Raw genomic sequence first — 19,331 nt, forward strand, 5'->3', positions numbered from 1 at the left:
TCCTTCGTGGCTGCGCTTACCAACGCGTGCATTGCATCCTCTCTAGGAGTTATCTTGTTGTTGATCATCTCGTCGTACGCATCAAGCGCTAGCTCGCTTCTCCCACACCGAACAAAGATGCTGACAAGAAGAGAATACGTAACCTCTGTTCCAACTAGACCATCGCTACTCATAACTCTCCATACCCTCTCTGTCTCACACACGTTGTTCACCCTTCCACAGAGAGAGATCACTGTGTTGTATAGAACCACATCGAAGTAACGCTTCTGGTTCGGATCGTTCTCTATCTCTCTGAACATCCTCAGCGCGGAATCACATCCTTTAGCTTCGGACACAGCTTTCAACAGCAAGCTATAAGTGTGCCCTGTGAGGTTCTCTTTAGTCCTCATGAACTCAAAGACGGTGAAGACTCTCTGGAGGTCTCCGTTCCTCAGGAGGCAGGAGAGGAAAGAGTTGCAGGCGTGAGGGTTGGGTTGTAAACTCGAGACTCTCATGGAATCGAACAGCTCTGATGCGCTTCTGAGTTTATCCGACCTGCTGAGTTTGAGAAGTCTCTTTGATAACATCTCTTCGTCCCTCTCCTCTAGAAAATGTATCCTACTCTTCCTGACCGCTTCAGGCTTCTCTAGAAAACTCATTCTCGTTGTTTCTAATGAAAAAGACTTTACTTTTACACTACTACTACTATAGACTACATGCCTTGGTTTCAGCTTCATGGTCAATGCAAAGTCTAGAGAGTGACGACTTCTCCAGACACAAGTGCTCTTCTTAACGGAATAACATTTACAGTTCAACTGATTAGATGAAGCAGTGATGGAGACAGGACTTAACCAGACATCTCCCATGACTATGAGACACAGTTAATTAACAAGCAAAAACGCAGCAATCAAAATCAACTTCCTATTCTTCAAAAAAGTTGAGAGCTTTGGCGACGATTTGGAATACCCACTTCGAGTCTAAGCAAACAAACCTTAGACTTTAGCTTAATCAAAGAAGAGAAGCTATGTAAGAGAAGAACAAACAGGCATGGCACCAAACTACAGAAGCTTGTTCTGAGGCTGTGGAGCCGAAAGGTTCATGCTTTGTGAATTAAAAGCGATCCACACGGAAACGACGTCGTGTGTAAACCTCAAAACGGTGACGTTTAAGAGTATAGAACCACCCTAAAGCCGAACACAGAGAAAAGGCGAGAGAAGATTTTGAACATTGGGTTTGGTAGAAGCAGAGAGAGAGACATCGGTTTCTCTATCAACAACAATGGGTAAGAAGTTTCAGACTTTATCATCATCATCTCCCACTTGTTGTTTCTTTAGTTTTTGATGATCGTTGTGTGTGATTTGCAGATGAGGAAAGAGGAGAAGGAGAGAAGGAAGAAGGAGAAGTGAAGGAAGGAGTAGCATCAATAGCTTTATTGCCATGTGGTTCTATCTCCGGCCATTTCATTCACACGCCTCTCTCCATCTGTTATGGCCTCCATGGCACTGGTAACTAGTACACAATTGTAACTGTGATGATGTGATGGACATGTTTTGTCCTTAAAGTTTATCAGATTAAAGACTTAATCTTTGCACTATAGTTTTACAGCTTTTTTTTTTTTTTGATATTAGGACAGTGGTTGAACATATGGTATACAACTTTGTATGTAGTCTAGGAGCATAGAGAAGGAGATGTTTAACTATGTAATACCATTGATTGAACTTTTTTTTCTTCATCTTTGCAAAGAACTGGCTTGTGAGACTGAGTGCAGCCGTGGTGAGGATTATCGGTTGATGAAGCTCACCATCATAGACTACAATGTATGACTTTTTTTATCACTTCAGTTCCCTATCAAATTTTACTCTTAACCTCAAAACCACTGTGTCCTGTTGTTGTTGACATTTTATGAAAATAAATAGAGTAAGAAGGAACAAACAGTTGTGGTGGAATGCAAAGGCCACGATGCTGCTCGGATCAATGATGTTGAGCATGCTCATGGGTAAGGTCTTCCTTGTCTAGCATCTGTTATGCCAAAACATAAGTGATTGTTTTACTGCATCTGAAGTGGGAAGGTCATAACTTTATCACTAGACAACACGCGGATGAGTTGAATAGAAAACCTTTCTCTGTTGTGAATCTTTTAGTTGGGAGGAAGATGTGATAGGATTAGTCGAAGAGAAGCACGGAAAGAAGAAAGTATCTGTTTCCTTCGAGTGTGAGACATTAAAGGCCGATCAAGCAGCAGAGGACCATATAAAACAGTTTATGCCCAAGTTAGCTGGACTTGATGCTGTTAGTACGTATATAAACCAACACTCTCCTTCTTGTGCCATCTCATTAACGTTATGGTTTCTTGCTTTTTTGTTTCGATCAGCACAATCTGAGTGACTAACACTGATTTGTGATTTCTTGCAGTTAACATTGGACCAATGAAGATCACTGGGCTTGATTTTGCTGCGGTGGAAGAGGAACGCGCAAACTAGGACAACTTTCAACTCTTTCCTTTTTGTTTCATCTCGTAAAACACAATCAGATTTTGTTAAGTGCAAATGCAATCAAGGATCTAGTTTTGTTGAAAAAGGACTTAGCAGTTGTAATCTTTCAACGCTCTTCTCATCTTAATGCTAATAAGAGGCTGCAGTTGTGCATATTTATAAGAGCAACAGCTATATTCTTGTTGCATCCCTCACAAATAACGAATTCGTTTGATTTGGGCCATCCACCTCCACCGGCCATCTCTTTCGTTCGATGAGAAAGTTGTGAGAGGGAAAAGGAAGCTTCTTACAATCTATCTATGATTGGGAATTTATTTTTATTTCAATCGGTTTGTTATTGAAATAGTATTAGGATTAGGAATTTATATGAAAAAAAAAGAAAATTACATAAAATTGTTAGGAGTTTTTTTTAATAGAAATCGTACATTATATACTTATCAAAAGTTACAATATTCCTTACATAGTATTTTGTCTTTCTAACGATAAGATTGGATTCTAAAAGTTATTAAAAAAAATTGTAAACAAGGAAAAAAGGAAATCACCCGTAAATTTCATTTAGGTGATCCACATATGTAACGTGAGGATAGTCTTTTTATAAAAGTTTGGTTATAAAAATTCCCTTTTTATAATAATGTAGTTAAATAGAAAGAAAAGAAAATATTAATAATGTTAACTATAGTAATTAATTCAATTTATTAACATTTATCGAATAATAGTTTAGAGATTAAGTACTCGAAAAAATAGGTTTGCCCAGGGCCCATGTTCATAATCTAAGCCGCCCCTGGCTAAGGGTTTGCATGTATATATTTGACACTTTTCAACGAAGTTAGGGTTTAATTTACGCTTCTCTGATCTCTCTTCTCTACAATTCAATATGACGATGTATGTTCTCTACGAATCATCCTCCGGCTACGCTCTGTTCAACGTGCATGGCATCAATGTGATCGGTCAGAACGTTGAGGCTGTTCTAAGCTCAGTTTCTGACTTTACTCGGTTTGGTCAGATCGTCAAGCTAACTGCTTTTCACCCTCCCCAGACTGCACAAGATGCTCTAAACCAAATCAACGCCATCTCTGAAGGTACCATTCTTGTCTTGTCTTTCTCTTGCTCATAAATCAAGAAACAAGTAACTTAAGTTTACTACTCTTTTGTAGGGTACATGAGTGAGGAGCTTAGAAGTTTTCTTGAACTGAATCTCCCTAAAGTCAAAGAAGGCGAAGAGCCTAAGTTTAGCTTAGGAGTATATGACCCAAAACTCGGCTCTTGCATATCTGAGTGCACAAAGATTCCTTGTCAGAGCAATGAGTTTGTCCAAGAGCTTCTTAGAGGTGTTCGTCAGCACTTTGATAGATTCATCAATGACGTCAAGGTGATCATCTGATTTGATTATTTTTTATTTCTTCATGTATTTAGTTCTTATTACTGAAACACAAGTCTTCTTCATGTAGCCTGGTGATCTTGAGAAATCTCAACATGGAGTAGCTCGTACCTACAGTAGAGCAAAGTTCAATGATAACAAAGAGGATCATATGGTTATTCAAACTATTTCCTTGCTTGATACGCTTGATAAAGATATCAACTTGTATGCTATGAGTACCAGGTTTGTTTTTTTTTTTCTTTTTTTGCTTTCCTGTTTATGATTAGGATGATTTGATTAACCTAACTAGTTTTTTTTTATAATTCTCTTAATCAGAGAATGGTACTCATGGCACTTCCCTGAGCTTGAAAAGATAGTTAATGACAATTACATGTATGCACAAGTTACAAAGATTGTAGAGGACAAGTCAAAGTTGTCTGAAGCGTATGTTCCAATGCTCACCGAAGTCTTTGGCGGGGATGAAGATAAAGCAAGGGAGGTCGTTAAGGCCGGACAAGCATCTTTTGGTAATAATCAACTTGCTTGCATCTATTTTCCATGAAAAAAAAAAAGAAATTGTTATGTTTTGGTCTGAAAAAAAATAACAATGTTTGTGTGTCTTAAAAGGCCTGGACTTATCACCAATAGATTTGATCAATGTCAAGACCTTTGCTAAGGGAGTTATAGACCTAACCGATTACAGAAAGCAGCTGTATGACTACCTTGTTGTTAAAGTCAACAACGTTGCTCCAAACTTGGCTGCATTGATTGGTGAGACGGTTGCAGCAAGGTTGATTTCACACGCTGGAAGTCTTAGAAATCTTGCAATGTTCCCATCTTCAACTCTCCAGATTGTTGGAGCAGAGAAGGCACTTTCCAGGTGCATTTTTAAAGACCATTGTCTTATTTTTTTCTACTATATATATACTGCTGCATTTTTTCTTTTTAACTATGTTGTGAATAAAACTTTCAGGGCGTTGAGAACTAAAGGAAAGACACCAAAGCATGGTCTGATATTCCACTCTTCATTCATTGGCCGAGCAACTGGTAGAAACAAGGGGCGTATTGCTCGTTTTCTAGCTAGCAAGTGTTCTATTGCTGCCAGGGTTGATTATTTCGGTGGTAAAGTCTCTTTGTAAGATTTTGATGTAACTTGTTGGTGCATAGATTTATATACAATACTATATATTCTATTTGCAGATCATAGCAGTAGAGATTTTGGTGAGAAACTTCGTGGACAAGTTGAGGCAAGGCTACATAGTGTCCATGTAATGGAAGAGGCTTTAGAAGGTATTCGTCTGTTCTTGGTCGCTTTGTGCTTTTAGCGGTTTTGTTTGTTTGATGTTGAAAGTGTCCTTTTTGTAAGTTTTTGATGTAACTTGTTGTGCATAGATTTATATACATATACCATAATCCCTATTGCAGATAGTATCAGTAAAGAGTTTTCTGAGAAACTTCGTGGACAATTAGAGGAAAGGCTAGACTCTTTAGACAATGTCGATGTAATGGAAGAGCTTTTAGAAGGTATTGCTCTCGTCTGTTCTTGGTCGCTTTGTGAACTAAGCCTTTAGTGGTTTTGTTTGTTTGATGTTGTTTGTGTACTTAATACTCATTGGCTTGTTTCAGATTATGTCATGGTTGATGCCCCTGAAGAGGAAAAGCAAAGCAGCTGATGATTCTCAACGCAAGAAGAAAACCAAGGTGGGAAGATGATGAAAGCACATGTTAACATTCTCTCATTATTTTTTTGCTGAACACGTACAAATTTTTTTTATTATAAATTGTTGTTGTTGATTGCCATCATTTTACTTTTATCCTAAAGATTTAGAAGCTGAAGTTTTACCTCGAACACCAATTGAATTAGCTAATAATCCCCCACAATGATTAAGTAGTTATTTTGGGTTATGACATTCACATTAGTTCTCAACTTTTAGTTGAATCCAATAGATTATGTAAGTTAAAGAGTTCTTTTTTTTCACACAAATCTTATTGAGACAAATCTCAAGCATTCACATGGAAGATCCTCAAAATATAACAATACTATTACCTTCCTACATAGATAAAGAAAAGACGGATGATTCCCAAAAATCATTATACCTACATGGAGCCGGATAAGTTTCATGTGACAATCTCCCTGACGAGCCAGTCAAGACAAGGATACGCAAAGTAGAGGATGAGAAACGACGGTAGAGCCAGCAGGAGAGTGACTAGAATGTACATAACCAAAATGGCTGCACAGATAGGTACTGCGTAGAGTATTATCAGCAAGCACATGACCACCAACGGGAACTTTGCTGTCAACTGGACAAAGAAAACCAGAGACTTCCTCAGTGAAGTCTGCACGTTGTCCCTATGATGACGGTGGTGGAGACATGGAGATGGAGGAGGAGGAGGAGGCTCTCTTTGATGATCATCCGTTTGAGAAGTGCGTCTCTCGCCGTTCATCCTCTCGACCATCCAGAGCACAAAGTAGTTCTTGTGAGGGAACCTGAGGGCTCCTTTGAAGACGAGACGGAAGGAGAGTTTGTTGCACCAGGGGCACGAGATGAAGAGAGGGAGCTGGACCGGGTGGGTAGGTAGCTTCACGATAGCCCACTGGAGGCCCAAGATGCAGTTCTTGCACATGGTGTGGCCGCACCAGAGCACGTAGGGAACGTTCTCGACAATGTTGAATGACTCCCAGCAAATGGGACACTCGAGACCTTCTTCCTCTTTGCTGCTTCCTACAGAGGAGGATTCGTCATCAGAACATTCATCATGAGCATGGACATCATGGACTGGTCTTCTTGTTTCGTGGTGTTTCGGTCCGGTGAGATAGCTGGAGGCTAGGTTCCACATCCTGGTGTCAGGGATGGATAACATGAGAAATGCCTTCTTCTAACAGATAAAGCCACAACAGATTCTACTAACGGCCTTCATGGAAGAGTGTGATGACGCAAACCCTACATAGAAAGATTCGATTTTGATGCTCTTAATCATTAGAATCACAATCAAAATTGTATTAGATCTCTAAAGCTGGATCCTTTCTTTCATCTTTTAAGCTAAATCAAACATTCAATAGGCAAGAACCCAAAACAAATACATCCGTTGATTCTTCAAATCGAGACCTACTAATCAGCTAAGCGTAGAGATCGAACAAGCACCCCGAAACCCAAAGATCAAAACGATTGGAAGGAGAGCAATCAATGGAGTGATACAGATAAAGATCGTACCGACGAGGTTCTGCGCACGCAGCAGCGAAAGTCTCGAGCTTTCTTTCTCTCTCTCTCGCGCTCTACCTCTGGAATTCGCAAGTGAGCTTTTTGTTTCGAACGTTCAAGGAGACGACTAAAACGACACCGTTTTCAATCGTGTACCCAAGTTAATTTTTTTTCATCCAAAGATAATAATTATTTTGATTTTCTTTTTCCAACATCAGTTTTGAACTTTTGATACAGAATACATCTCATGACTACTCCTAATATACTAGATGATAACCCGCGCCTTGCGCGGAGTAAACTTTTTAAAAAATATGTTGTATCTAAATAAATAATACATTTTTGTTATTAATAATTTTTTTACATTTGATTAGGAATGTCATGTGGATAGGTATCATTTGGTTTGATTAGGTTCGGTTTGGATCTTTACAAATTTGGTTCGTATTTTTATATGTTGGGTTTGGGCTTAGATTCAGATAATCCATTTAATATTTTAAAAACTTAAAGTTCATATATATTTTAAATTTCTCAAAACATAAAAATAAAAATAATATGTTACATATAAATTTGAATAATGTATACCAAAATACTTAAACTTAACATAAAAATTGGTTTAACTTAAATATTTGGACAGAAAATGAATAGATATTTTCAGTATTTTGATATTTTGAGTAATGTTTAGTTATTTTAAATATATAATTTTACTATTTTATATATTTCTAAGTATTTTGGACAATTTAAAAGCATCTTAAGTATTTTGTATATTTCTTTTAGATATTAATTTTTTTTAAATAATATATTTAAGTATATAAATTTGGTTCGAATATACTTGGATACCAAATATATTTTGGTCCGGATCGGGCGGTTCTGGTTTTTTAGATACCAAAATTTTAAACATGTTCATATATCTAACCAATTTGATTAAAGTTCTATACTATTTTCTGGATTGGATTTGGTTCGGTTATTTGGATTCGGATTTTTTTCCCAACCATATATTTTTTATTGTAACCAAATTTCAAATGAACGTGACGATGGTTCATACTGATTTTGGGTATGCAAAAATTTTTAAACCAAAACACTTTCTATTATTTACGTGATTTATTTAGTTAATCATTAAAAAAATTCAAGGACCATTAAAAACAATGGGCTGAACTGAAAAAATTTTATCATTGATCACAAATTTTCAATGTGAGGCTTGTACCACTTTTAGTAATTTATATTATTTTTTAAAAAATTCGAAATACAACATATCAGAAAAATATAAAATTTTTATTATATGCTTAATGTGATTGTTTAATTTATTTTAAAAAATAAAATTAAACGAAAAGTATAGAGGATAAAAAATTATTATCAAATCTTTATTATTCATAATCATTAATGGTGATATATATGTCAATCATATTAGGAAGTTCCGTAGCTTTTATTTAAGGAAAGAATAAAAAATATTCTTTTGTATATTAATAATTAATTTAATAGTTATTTAATAAAAACTATAATATATGTGTAGATGGACCAACCTATTTCCCTAATAATTCTGAGAATAATTTTCATGATGACACGTGACTATTAAACAATGTTGCAATGCTTCAGGATTAATATATAGGGGATTTCACAATCCTTTGTGTTTGTGTGTAATTTTCTTATATATTCATTTTAGACCATAAAGCAAAATGTCAATCAACTTGGTAAGAAACTCATTTTATTAGATATAAAATATAACATTAATAGACTTTTTTGACACATGACTATCATTTTCTAAGCTACAACCAAATTATTTTCATCTGTGTTTTGCGTTAATTTGGAACTATGTGGGCGCAATTGTCTTTGATAAGAGGTGGGAAGAACGGGTTCAACGGAAACATATGAGGCCAGCAGTTAGCATCTATAGTCGAAAACGCCTTGCAACATGCGATTCCAACGTTTCCAAACTTGCCTGAGAAAACTGACTCAAAGAGTTGGAGCACACATCCATTGACGTTAATGAGAGACGACCAACATTTCTCAATGTCGATAGGGAAACTAGGTGGCTGATCGTCGTGAGCTGCTCCTGGAGTGACCAAAACAGAAGCACACAAAACTGCGGCTAACAAGACTATTGCTCTCCATGTTTGTTCCATCTCTCTGATTAAATTAGTTTGTATCTTTTTTTCTTATTCCCTTTAAGATTCTTGGATGGTTTGGTAATGACATGATAACAACAAGGTTAGAGAATTTATAAGGTGAGAGACATTAGTAACAACAAGTATACAAAAACAATTAAGTTGTTCAAAAGTAACTCTTACTATGTAAACTCATTCTCTATTAATAAGTTGTTCTGAAGTAACTCATGCTATGTAACATAAACATCTTATTTTTAGTCAACAACTACGTTTTGGGTTGGAACATGCTTTTAACCAAGACCGGCTCTGAGTTTTATAGACAATTCAGTAAAAAATAAACAATTTAGAAGATCTATGTTGATGTATTAATTTTAAAAATTTAAAGATTAGAGATCAATGTTTCACTAGCCAAACTATAGGAGAAAGTAAAAACACAATCGTACTCAAAAATTAGTTGATTAATCATTTTGTATAGTCATGACTCACCGATATAAACCATTAGTTAAGAAACTCATTACATGAAAACAGAGCCAGTTTGAGGACCAATAAGCCCAACAACCTCATCCCAAAGACCATGACTTTGGACATCTGAACCAATCTCAACAACACTTGAGCTACAAGCAGCCACAGTCCAATACCCTCTCAAGATATCTGCTTTCAACTGCTCTTTTTCCCAACCACAATACCCATCAAAGAACCTCACCTCACTTCTTCCCACCAACTTCCTCTTCACCATCTCTGCAGCCAATCCCACACTCTCTCTCGTCCCGTAGTACAATCCTTCCATCACTTGTCTGAACACTCCACTCTTCTCAACCTCGCTGTCCCCGCCGTTCCTAGGACTCACAAGGAACAACCCTTCTTCCAAAGGTCCACCAAAGAAGATTCTCTTGTCGGCAAACGTTCCCCCCATGTCTAAGACCGCTGCTTTTGTCTCCTTGATTGACATAATCGATGGACGGTTGAGAATGACTCCTACAGGACCTGAGGGTCCAACAGAGAGGATGAGGACCACTGTCTTTTCGAAGATGTGAACTCCATCTTGCTTCTCTGTGGCTATCAAGAGACATCCTGTCTCTGGCTCGCTGATCTTGTGTGCCCATTTGTCTCCAAGTGTGATCAGTAAGGAAGATGATGATGAACAGTCCACCACCATGTCAGAGGTGGTTGCAGCTTGTTCCCCAGCTACGAGCCTTGCCCTGAACTCTTTCCAGTCATCTTCTGCTTTAGATTTGTTGACACAATCCTTGAAGAGCTCAGTATTATCCTCCAGTGGCTTCCATGAATCCGAAAGAGAACCTACCAAGCAAAATAATCTCATAAGACCTTTGAATGAAACAACTACAATCTTTTTATATACTTAGGCCATGCTTGTGAATATAAAATTCACATAGATGAAAATGATATTACTTACATTTTACAGAGATCGGAGCAACAACCTTCCTGGTGATTAACTGGCTGGAGTTTCTCTTGGGACAAGAGAAGACTCTGGTTTTGATGAAAGGGACAATCTCTTTAACACCAGAGATTGATCTTGAAGTAAGAAAACAAGCATCCATGTTCACTTTAGTTCCTCTGACTCTAGCTCTCTCTCTCTGTTTTTTCTGTCTAAATTCACTTTTCCTCTGAGCATAAAAGTACATCTATATATAAGATAATGGACATACCAGGCTTGAATGCGTTTGGTCCTAAGAGTCCTAGTCAGAGAGATGGGAAGATATACTTTAACGTCAAGGAGTTGATGTATTTAAAGATAGACATGTGCATGTATGCCTTTGAATATTGAAAAGAGACAAATCTTTTATCAACTTTTTTGGATGATGTGTAGACAGCATGTGGAGGCCTAGTGGCCATTTCATATTTGTCTTGAGTTACTTACCCACTCATGTGTCAGAAATAAAAAAGGATTTACATTTACTATATCCGCCAGCTATGTAATAAAAGTCCATCTACAATCTCTCAGCCTCTCTCTGATTATTTATTCATTTAGGTATTATTACAGATTTTTATATGTAAATGAGAAAAAATTTGGTTCATTAGAAAAGAAGGGGGTATAAATAAGAAAATGGAATGCAATAATCTAATGAGTCTTTTGACCTTGTTTTATGTATGTCCAAAGTCCATTTACGACCACATAAAACTATAGCGGATAAATTTGAAAAAATCAAAGGTGGTCCTCTTTTTCAACCGCTATTTTATTACTATTTTGAATTGAAATCATTTCAAAAAGGAGATTAACATCAACTCAAAATCATTTAGAAATTGAGTTCTGTGATAAAAAATAAACCCCACGAGTTTGTACTCTTTTGACTATCTAATCACGAATAAGGAAGGAGGCGCTGGTGGCTGACGCCATCTCTGCTTCAAACTGGGCGCTGCCCAACCCTCGCTCTGAGCAGGAAGTTACTCTTCACTCTTATTTAACTACTATTTCGCTTCCATTGCCTATTGATGTCAGTGATGTTTTTGAATGGAGAGCTGCTGATTTCCCTTTGAATGAATTTAATTCTAGGGCCACATGGGAGGTGCTGAGACCTAGACAGCCGATACAGGACTGGCATGATGTAGTCTGGTTCAAAGGAGCCCTACCGAAGCATGCTTTCACGATGTGGGTCGCCAACTATGATCGTTTGCCAACAAGGGCTAGGCTAGCCTCCTGGAATCTGTTGGTGCCTGCAACTTGTCCACTCTGTGCCTCTCATGCCGAAACGCGCGACCACCTCTTTCTCTCCTGCCGTTATGCCAACGACATCTGGTCCTATGTGTTTGCAAGATGTAATCCTCCCCCACGGAGGTTTACAGAATGGAGTGAACTCTTATCCTGGATCCGAGCAACTCACTCAAGGAGACTGCAACTGCTCAGGAAGCTGGCTTCTCAGGCTGTGATATTCCATATTTGGAAACAGCGTAACAACTTGATTCACAACAATGACGCCTTGCCAGCTTCAACTGTTTTCAGGTCTATTGATAAGGAAATGAAAAACATTATTTCTTCAAGGAGATCTCAGAAAGTTTTTAGTTCACTTATGGTACTTTGGCTTAGGTAAGTGGCTTCTATTAGGTTATCCATATTGTTGGATGTTGTTGTTGCATCTTGTTTTTCCTCTTTTTTTTGCCAAGATGTTTCATGAATAGGTTCTTGCTGTTGTAAAACCATCCTTTCATTTATGATATTTACAATTTTAGCAAAAAAAAAAAAAAAAAAAAAAAAAAAAAAAAAAAAAAAAAAAAAAAGTACTACATATAACCAGCCTAAACGTCATCGTGCTGACGTCCATTTTTACGTGATCTGTACAGATATGGACCAGTGGAATTGTTATTGGCCATGTACAATTCAAAGCTCTAAGCAGCACCTAACCGAAAGTTTTGTTTAATCTTTTTTTCACTAAGTTACAAAGGATCAACTACTTTGTGACGTCCTTGACATGACATCATTACAAAACTGGTCATCAGTTGTCATCAGCCTTATACAATTCAACTTCTACGTATCACCTAACGATTAGTTTTGATTTTAACAATTTTTTGCGAAGTTATAATTATTACTAATACCCACGGTGAGGTTCCATGGGAGTTTAAACGTCTGCTGTTTGATCTTCTCTTGTTATAACCATTGTCTGGTTGATCACAAGAACCTGTTGTGACTCGTGAGACTAAGAATCAGAACCTCCATCTCTGGAGTTAGTATTGCATGCAAGATCAAATCTATCTCAAGATTAATTAACTATGTTGTACATACATTACCCAAGCTCGTCCAAATTTGTGAAACTACAAGGATACAACCATCTTTGTATTCCTTTTTTTTTTTTTTGCTAAAAACCATCTTTGTATTCCTTTGGAAAATGAACTAAAAATATACAGCCTTGAGAACTCTGTTGGTATACATAACGATCTTGACAATGTACCAAACTTTTTGTATCACAAACAAAAATTAAGCAACTATCCATTTACATAAATTGATTGATCCAGTGGTTTAACTAAGAGTTTACTAGTGATTCACTGATTCCATACTAAAATATCTAAGTTCCTAATAGAAAAAATGAAATATGCAAATTATTGAAAAAAAAAAAAACAGTGAAATTTCATAAAACATGTTCAATTATCAGCGGTATATTAGCTTATATAACCATAGACTAGTCCATGTAATAATATAATTAACCACCATTAACAAAACAGGTCATTGAGAAGCAACTAACTTGAACTATTAGGAAGTTAAGTGATTAGACTACCAAAATAATTTCACCCTTGAGAAAATTGATCTCCGGTTAGAACTTACAGATCAGATCCTTCTCAAGAATCATTACACTGCCACCACTTGGTTATGTTTTGGTTACCTTACCATCAAAGCATTAAAAGAGGTCTTCAACAATTTTGTTTATATTTTCTACAAATAGTTTTAGCTCCCTCACCAATAACCCGCTTTGCATCATTCTGAGACACGTCTATTAAACCTCCCCTTGTCATCTACAAGTCCTGTTACGAGCGTGACAAGTCACAAGGTTTTGCTCATTATCACTGATCTATATGGAGAATCAGGCTGGCTTTTGACCCAGATCGAAAATGAACTGGACTCTAACTTGAACCGAGCCCATTTAGTTACTTCGAGATATCAATGTGAGTCCACTGAATATTTGTACTATTTATGTGGACATTTAATAGAGATTTGGGGACTAAATAAAAAACTTGTATGTACGAAAATAAAACTGATTTATAACAATTCATACGAAATTAAAAATTATATAGGTTCTTTAAATAGTTTATCATATTATTTTTATTATATAATAGTTTCGCTTAATACAAAATAATATAATAAACTATTTAAAGAACCTATATATTTTTAATTTGAAATACAAAAATATTTTATAATTTGTTTTTTTTCCTTTAAAAAAACTAATCTATTCTATTAATTCTGAAGCATGACCAATTGATAAAATGTTATGTCCGATAATTATTTTCCATGATATCTACTAAAAAGTTAAACTATATATTTTGTAACTATATCTAAATATATATTTAGTAACCACCACTTTAAACCCTTAATGATCGGGAACCACTAGATTATTTTTCCTTTTCCTATTACTCTCGGCCACTCAATTTTATCATTTACAACTTATTCACAAATATTTCGTTTATAAAATATCCATGAACTAGATTGGTTAAACCAAACAATGTAACCGTACATAAACTTCCTTTGATTTTTATATGACTCATACGAATGGGTGGGACCCGTTTCTTTGAACTTCTTCTCACATGAAACTTAATTATCGGACAACAAAAGAAAACCGTAAGTACTACGTAATATATATTGATATAATATTATTTACAACTGAAAAAACTAATATACAAATTATTTTTTATTTACCAAATACAATTATTAAAATTTCTTATTAATCATTTAAGAAAAATATTATACAAAGAAAAATATAAATATGATTAAAACACAAATATAAATGTAAAACCAATAATATACATGTTTTAAGGACGGCTATATTTTTTTCGTATATCAATAGATCATGTTTATATTTTAATAGTATTGATTAAAACCTTTTATTAAATATTTAAGAGAAATATTATACTTATAAAATACAAATATAACTAAAAAGCACAAATATAAAAGTTTCATTATTAAAAGATACAACTTTTTATCAATTGGTCATGATGCTGAATTAATAGAATGGATTAACTACAAATATGATTAAAAACTTAAATATAAAATTAAACATTTTTAGAAAAAAATTGAAAAAAAAAAAATATCCGCCCTTTGAAGGACGAATCAAAATCTAAATCTTAATCTAAACATTTATTTTTGTTCACAAAACCTGAATAAGAAACCATTCAAAGTTTATGTATGCATATCTCACCTTTTAGTGTGCAACGCGTTGCAGGATAAGGATGCGTTGATGGATATGCTGACATTCTTGACTGTGGAGGAGGCGATAAAGAAGAGAGTTGAGATAAAAACCAGAACGTACGGGCAAGAAGTGAAAGTGGGGAGGATGGAGGAGAAAGAAGAAGAAGAAGAATCTCAAGTTTACAAAATCAGCCCAATCTTGGTGGGGCATTTGTATGGAGATTGGATCATGCCCTTGACTAAAGAAGTTCAAGTGGAGTATTTGCTTAGAAGACTAGACTGAAAAAAAAAGGAAATGGATATGGTCATTAATGTTTTTTTTTCTTAACTTTGCAAATCTCTGAAGGCTGTTTTACATTGTTGTTCCATGTTTGGTTCTACTATACAAAGAAATTGCCAGAAGGGTTTTCAAGGTTTGATGATAAACGGTGTGGTTTATGTACATATACATTCTCTCAATTGTGTAATCAAAGCGATGACAATTGTGTTTTTGGTGCACGGTGGATAATGATGATTGGATACAAATTTAACTTCGAAGGTAGATGGAATGAACTAAATACATGTAAAATGTCGGGAGAGCCATTGTTACTAGAAGTTGTTCACAAAAAAGAAAAAAAGCCATTGTTACTAGAAACTTCTTTGGTTCCATCAACTCGTTTATTCCTTATGAAGTTTTGTCTAACCCCTTTTTGTTTCCCAAAACTCTAGAATTCTGATTATGGGTTCGTTATCTTATGGTTTTGAGTAATTGCATTTTAAGTGAAGTTATGAGCACTTTTACCACACAATTAAATTCTCATTAGTTTATTGGTCTTATACTCTTATTGTGTTATCTTATGGTTTTGAGTCATTGCATTTTAAGTGAAGTTAAGAGCGCTTTTACCACACAATTAAATTCTCTGGGGCTAATAAGTTTATTGGTCTTATTGGGTTATCACAACGACAATGTCGCTGGATCTGGCAGGATTGAATGATTGATGATGCCATAGCAGTGAGAAGGGACATTTAACCAAATCGTCAATCGATCACAAATTATTGAATGAACGGCTAACCGGGGTGTTACAAAAAAAAAACGGCTAACCGGTAAAACGAGCAACCATGAAAACGAAAAAGACTTGTTGTAAAATTAATTTGATAAAGCTAATGGTAGATTCAAATTAAAGCAATTCTTTTGACATTTCTGCTGAAATTGCTATGAAAATCTAGCAAGAACAGAACCTTGTAAGACACTCATAAGAAACTACTCGATCTAAGACTGATATTGCACACGAAATCTACTGGAATTTTTTTTTTGAAAACAAAGCTGTTGTGCATCGACATTAATAAACGTTCCAACGCTGGGCTCATCCCATCAAACTGTTGCAAATATATTCGTTCATATGGTTACTCATATTCCAGTATAATCTGAAACCCGAAAATATAATTTAAACAAATATATAATAACAAAAAAGAAAGTAAAAAAATGAAAGAGTCAGAAATCTCGTGTGGAAAATCGACGCTCATCACATCTATGAGACGTTTGCTTTCGATATAGTTTGGATTTCATCATTCTCCTCAAAGAAAATCAATACGCAAAGGAAAAAAAGGGAATTAAGACAATAGATTAAACAAGTTTCTGGAGAACAAGATCTTGAAAGAGAGAGATGTAGGGCAAGAACGACTCTGCTTCAACAGTCTAAAGATAAGGAAAACAGCAAAGCAGAGACAAAGGACCCCTTATTGAATGATGTGCGCCTACGCACCACTTAGGGTGCGCCACATTATTCCGTCAGAAACACCATTCTCGTGGGTATACCACGCCACCCCTCACTAAAGAGGGAAGCGCTCGGCCTCAGGCGCTCTCTTTTGTTTTTCTTTAGGGCTTCCTTCTCCCTTTTATATACACTCTCTTTCTTTTTCTCTTTATTTCATTTTCACCCCCTTTATATTTTTTTCTTTCCAAATTGACCCCATCCCATCCACATGACTTTATTAAGATCTTCTAGTATGCCATGTGAAACATCTAATTCGTTATGGTTTAGCTCTGTTACAATCTTATGTGTAATGTTATATTGCATAATTTCAATTATTGTCATCCTGCAAAGTAAACTCTTCTTAATTTGAAGGTTGGGATTCTGGAAAATGCAAAGGGAAAAATAACACACGCGCACACATTTTTTATTGATTGGTCTCTTTAATACGAAAATAAAGTAAGGGTTCAGCATGTGATTTAGTGAAAACTAAGGGACTAAATCTATAAAATTTTAAACAGAATCATAAGCACACTAAAAATCAAAAGAGTTGACACTCTCAAAACGCGACGACGAAGAAAGAACAAATGCAAATCATCTCGTCAAAGTAGAGATCCGGATCATCATCATCTCTATCCTCCCAGCGACGGAATAATCCAACTCCGGTGAGTTTCTCGGCACACACCTCTCTCTTCTTCATAGCTCTGTATCAGGTCCCTGAGTCGTTCAGTTTTTGGCGCGATTGATTTTGGAATCTGAATCTCGTTCTAGATCTGCTTTTCACGTAATCTCAATTTCGCTTAGTTAGGGTTCGTTTCGTGTGTGTGATTGCTCTGATTAGGTATGGCGGCGAGGAGAAACGTACGGTACGCTCAGCTTCCAGGGGACGAAGACGATGAGGATTACGGAAACGGTGGCGGGAGGAGGAGAGATTACGATCCTCGCTTCGATTATACACCGAAAGCGTTTGATAGAGTACCGTGGAAATCGATAGCGTTAGCTTTGTTTCTTCTGTTTCTCGGTTGCTTGCTTCTTCTCTTGGCGGTTTTCATCTTCACCGGTCACATGGAAGGAGATAGCTCTCAGGGTTACGCGCTTCTTGTTCTTGGCATCCTTACTTTCCTCCCTGGTAAGAGTTAGTAAGTTTGTGCTCTTTGTGTGTTGAAACTATGTTTTCTCTAGCTAATTTATGTTTCTAAGAGTTGGCTATTTTGAGTTCTGAGTACATGATGCTTGATTTGAAAAGAAAAAAAACACTGTAGATTCCGTTGTTTGATGTGGAGATTTAGTGAGTTGGATCAAAGTAGACACAGCTTGTGCTCTTTGTGTGTTGAAGTTACGTTTTCTTTTAGCCACTTAATGCTTCTGAGATCCTCCAGGCAGTGAATGTCATGTTGCATGTTACTTGATTTGACAACCCTTGTGGATTCCGTTTGTATCGAGTGAGCTTGGATCACTTGTGTTCTTTGTCTCTCTACTGAAATGATTCTTTTCTTTGTTTGTTCTCTATAATCCGTTTTATGCTTATATGATGAGTAAAACTCGATGATTTCACAATTTTTGTGTGGACACAGGGTTCTATGAGACTCGGATTGCTTACTATTCGTGGAGAGGAGCTGAAGGGTATCGTTTCGCAGCCATTCCTTCCTACTGAATTCAAATTAGCTGGAGATGGTTACACGACTCTATCTGTGCATAAACTTATTGGAGCGATGTAATAATAGACTTGAGGTGTTTCATGAATCACTCACTCCAAAAGGCTAGGATTATAGATAAAGAGATACTACTTTAGACTGTTATGTTTTATTGATCTAGCTTGTGAATCTTATTGAACCTCGATTTTTATCAAAATGTCGTATGCGTCTTTTTGTCGGCAAAGAAGACAAATGAAGTGAACTTCATCACAATGACACGTGGGGGAAGAAATATCTTTAGCCCATAACACCAATATACTTTAGAAAATATATGAACTATAAACATCGTCAATGTATTCTTTTAAAATAGGGGAATTTTCAAAAATAACACTTTCAAGATACCATTATTCATCTTTACCACCACTAAATACATATTTTCAAAAATACCTTATTTATTAAAATGGTATAGACTTTTATATCTTTGTTTTTATATGTTTTTCAAAATTCTAATCCCAAATTCTAAATCCTAAACCTCCAATTCTAAACTCTAAACCCAAAATTTTCAACTCTAAACCCTAAACTATATACCCTAAATTCAATATCCTAAACTCTAAACCCTAAAGTCTAAACTATAAACCCTAAATCCTCAACTCTAAACCCTAAATCATACTCCCTAAACCCTAAACTATATACCTTAAACCGTAAAACATCAAATCTAAACCCTAAATCCTAAACCTTCAAATCTAAACCCTTCATTAAAAGTAGTGGTAAAAGTGGTTAGTGTAAACATAAAAAGTGGTACTATGAAAATGGTATTTTTGGCAATTTCTCATTTAAAATAACAGAGTGCTAATTTCTTTTTTTTTTGTTATTATTGATAGACATAAATATATGCTATTTCTTCCTCTCATGTGTTTGATGCATGTTTGTTTTGAATTTTTTTGTTTAGTATTTGATACATTTCGTCTCTTTTTTCTATTAGTCAAGAAATTTTG

General features: G+C 35.8%; 8 protein-coding genes across 10 annotated transcripts in view; 4 read left to right on the top strand and 4 right to left on the bottom strand.

Annotated features, from left to right (window-relative positions):
• The window catches only part of LOC130495599 (pentatricopeptide repeat-containing protein At3g29290-like), a 1,752-nt gene extending 907 nt beyond the window's left edge, over nt 1-845 (bottom strand). The window contains exon 1 of the mRNA XM_056987017.1: nt 21-845. Within this exon, the coding sequence (XP_056842997.1) occupies nt 21-845 (825 nt within the window). The remainder of the gene's footprint in view (nt 1-20) is intronic.
• Nucleotides 846-1,101: 256 nt separating this feature from the next.
• Nucleotides 1,102-2,626, top strand: LOC108806171 (uncharacterized). Of its 2 annotated transcripts, none has more exons than XM_018578213.2 (6): nt 1,102-1,261; nt 1,344-1,484; nt 1,723-1,796; nt 1,896-1,975; nt 2,121-2,272; nt 2,392-2,626. In XM_018578213.2, exons 1-6 carry the CDS (start codon nt 1,258-1,260, stop codon nt 2,457-2,459), a joined length of 519 nt encoding a protein of 172 aa, XP_018433715.1. In that variant the 5' UTR covers nt 1,102-1,257; the 3' UTR covers nt 2,460-2,626. The 2 variants fall into 2 exon arrangements, with proteins under 2 accessions (XP_018433715.1, XP_018433716.1); XM_018578214.2 differs by having other exon boundaries at nt 2,121-2,268.
• A 647-nt stretch (nt 2,627-3,273) lies between these two features.
• LOC108811543 (nucleolar protein 56) lies at nt 3,274-5,629 on the top strand. The gene is made up of 9 exons (XM_018583598.2): nt 3,274-3,550; nt 3,626-3,840; nt 3,920-4,071; nt 4,165-4,355; nt 4,456-4,708; nt 4,802-4,950; nt 5,029-5,118; nt 5,254-5,352; nt 5,455-5,629. Exons 1-9 carry the CDS (start codon nt 3,346-3,348, stop codon nt 5,499-5,501), a joined length of 1,401 nt encoding a protein of 466 aa, XP_018439100.1. The 5' UTR covers nt 3,274-3,345; the 3' UTR covers nt 5,502-5,629.
• A 153-nt stretch (nt 5,630-5,782) lies between these two features.
• On the bottom strand, nt 5,783-7,165 carry LOC108811550 (uncharacterized). Of its 2 annotated transcripts, none has more exons than XM_056988545.1 (2): nt 7,041-7,165; nt 5,783-6,770 (listed from the first exon to the last, which is right to left on the bottom strand). In XM_056988545.1, exon 2 carries the CDS (start codon nt 6,688-6,690, stop codon nt 5,947-5,949), a length of 744 nt encoding a protein of 247 aa, XP_056844525.1. In that variant the 5' UTR covers nt 6,691-6,770; nt 7,041-7,165; the 3' UTR covers nt 5,783-5,946. The 2 variants fall into 2 exon arrangements, with proteins under 2 accessions (XP_056844525.1, XP_056844526.1); XM_056988546.1 differs by having other exon boundaries at nt 5,783-6,667; nt 7,041-7,142.
• Nucleotides 7,166-8,818: 1,653 nt separating this feature from the next.
• On the bottom strand, nt 8,819-9,201 carry LOC130496474 (uncharacterized). The gene has a single exon (XM_056988549.1). It carries the CDS (start codon nt 9,140-9,142, stop codon nt 8,819-8,821), a length of 324 nt encoding a protein of 107 aa, XP_056844529.1. The 5' UTR covers nt 9,143-9,201.
• Nucleotides 9,202-9,566: 365 nt separating this feature from the next.
• LOC130496471 (uncharacterized) lies at nt 9,567-10,838 on the bottom strand. Its single transcript, XM_056988544.1, has 2 exons — nt 10,539-10,838; nt 9,567-10,423 (listed from the first exon to the last, which is right to left on the bottom strand). Exons 1-2 carry the CDS (start codon nt 10,765-10,767, stop codon nt 9,639-9,641), a joined length of 1,014 nt encoding a protein of 337 aa, XP_056844524.1. The 5' UTR covers nt 10,768-10,838; the 3' UTR covers nt 9,567-9,638.
• On the top strand, nt 10,782-15,255 carry LOC130495600 (uncharacterized). The gene is made up of 3 exons (XM_056987018.1): nt 10,782-10,867; nt 11,454-12,153; nt 15,007-15,255. The coding sequence occupies exons 1-3, from the start codon at nt 10,782-10,784 to the stop codon at nt 15,253-15,255; spliced, it is 1,035 nt and encodes a 344-aa protein (XP_056842998.1).
• A 1,956-nt stretch (nt 15,256-17,211) lies between these two features.
• On the top strand, nt 17,212-18,568 carry LOC108811549 (uncharacterized). The gene is made up of 3 exons (XM_018583606.2): nt 17,212-17,367; nt 17,544-17,831; nt 18,277-18,568. Exons 2-3 carry the CDS (start codon nt 17,546-17,548, stop codon nt 18,354-18,356), a joined length of 366 nt encoding a protein of 121 aa, XP_018439108.1. The 5' UTR covers nt 17,212-17,367; nt 17,544-17,545; the 3' UTR covers nt 18,357-18,568.
• The last annotated feature ends 763 nt before the right edge of the window (nt 18,569-19,331 follow it).

This window comes from Raphanus sativus, chromosome 6 (genome assembly GCF_000801105.2).
Source record: "Raphanus sativus cultivar WK10039 chromosome 6, ASM80110v3, whole genome shotgun sequence".
Taxonomy (NCBI): domain Eukaryota; kingdom Viridiplantae; phylum Streptophyta; class Magnoliopsida; order Brassicales; family Brassicaceae; genus Raphanus; species Raphanus sativus.

What these genes read in the sequence shown, in the direction of transcription:
- LOC108811550 (XM_056988545.1), bottom strand. Translation starts at nt 6,690, where the DNA reads ATGTTATCCATCCCTGACACCAGGATGTGGAACCTAGCCTCCAGCTAT.
- LOC108806171 (XM_018578213.2), top strand. An exon ending in TTATGGCCTCCATGGCACTG is followed by an intron (nt 1,485 to 1,722) that starts GTAACTAGTACA and finishes ATCTTTGCAAAG; the next exon opens with AACTGGCTTGTGAGACTGAG. An exon ending in TCACCATCATAGACTACAAT is followed by an intron (nt 1,797 to 1,895) that starts GTATGACTTTTT and finishes GAAAATAAATAG; the next exon opens with AGTAAGAAGGAACAAACAGT.
- LOC108811549 (XM_018583606.2), top strand. Translation starts at nt 17,546, where the DNA reads ATGGCGGCGAGGAGAAACGTACGGTACGCTCAGCTTCCAGGGGACGAA. An exon ending in CATCCTTACTTTCCTCCCTG is followed by an intron (nt 17,832 to 18,276) that starts GTAAGAGTTAGT and finishes GTGTGGACACAG; the next exon opens with GGTTCTATGAGACTCGGATT.
- LOC130496471 (XM_056988544.1), bottom strand. Translation starts at nt 10,767, where the DNA reads ATGTACTTTTATGCTCAGAGGAAAAGTGAATTTAGACAGAAAAAACAG. An exon ending in TGCTCCGATCTCTGTAAAAT is followed by an intron (nt 10,424 to 10,538) that starts GTAAGTAATATC and finishes TTTGCTTGGTAG; the next exon opens with GTTCTCTTTCGGATTCATGG.
- LOC108811543 (XM_018583598.2), top strand. Translation starts at nt 3,346, where the DNA reads ATGACGATGTATGTTCTCTACGAATCATCCTCCGGCTACGCTCTGTTC. An exon ending in GATTCATCAATGACGTCAAG is followed by an intron (nt 3,841 to 3,919) that starts GTGATCATCTGA and finishes TTCTTCATGTAG; the next exon opens with CCTGGTGATCTTGAGAAATC. An exon ending in CAGGGTTGATTATTTCGGTG is followed by an intron (nt 4,951 to 5,028) that starts GTAAAGTCTCTT and finishes TTCTATTTGCAG; the next exon opens with ATCATAGCAGTAGAGATTTT.
- LOC130495600 (XM_056987018.1), top strand. Translation starts at nt 10,782, where the DNA reads ATGGACATACCAGGCTTGAATGCGTTTGGTCCTAAGAGTCCTAGTCAG. An exon ending in TTTAACGTCAAGGAGTTGAT is followed by an intron (nt 10,868 to 11,453) that starts GTATTTAAAGAT and finishes ATCACGAATAAG; the next exon opens with GAAGGAGGCGCTGGTGGCTG. An exon ending in AAGTTTTTAGTTCACTTATG is followed by an intron (nt 12,154 to 15,006) that starts GTACTTTGGCTT and finishes AACGCGTTGCAG; the next exon opens with GATAAGGATGCGTTGATGGA.
- LOC130496474 (XM_056988549.1), bottom strand. Translation starts at nt 9,142, where the DNA reads ATGGAACAAACATGGAGAGCAATAGTCTTGTTAGCCGCAGTTTTGTGT.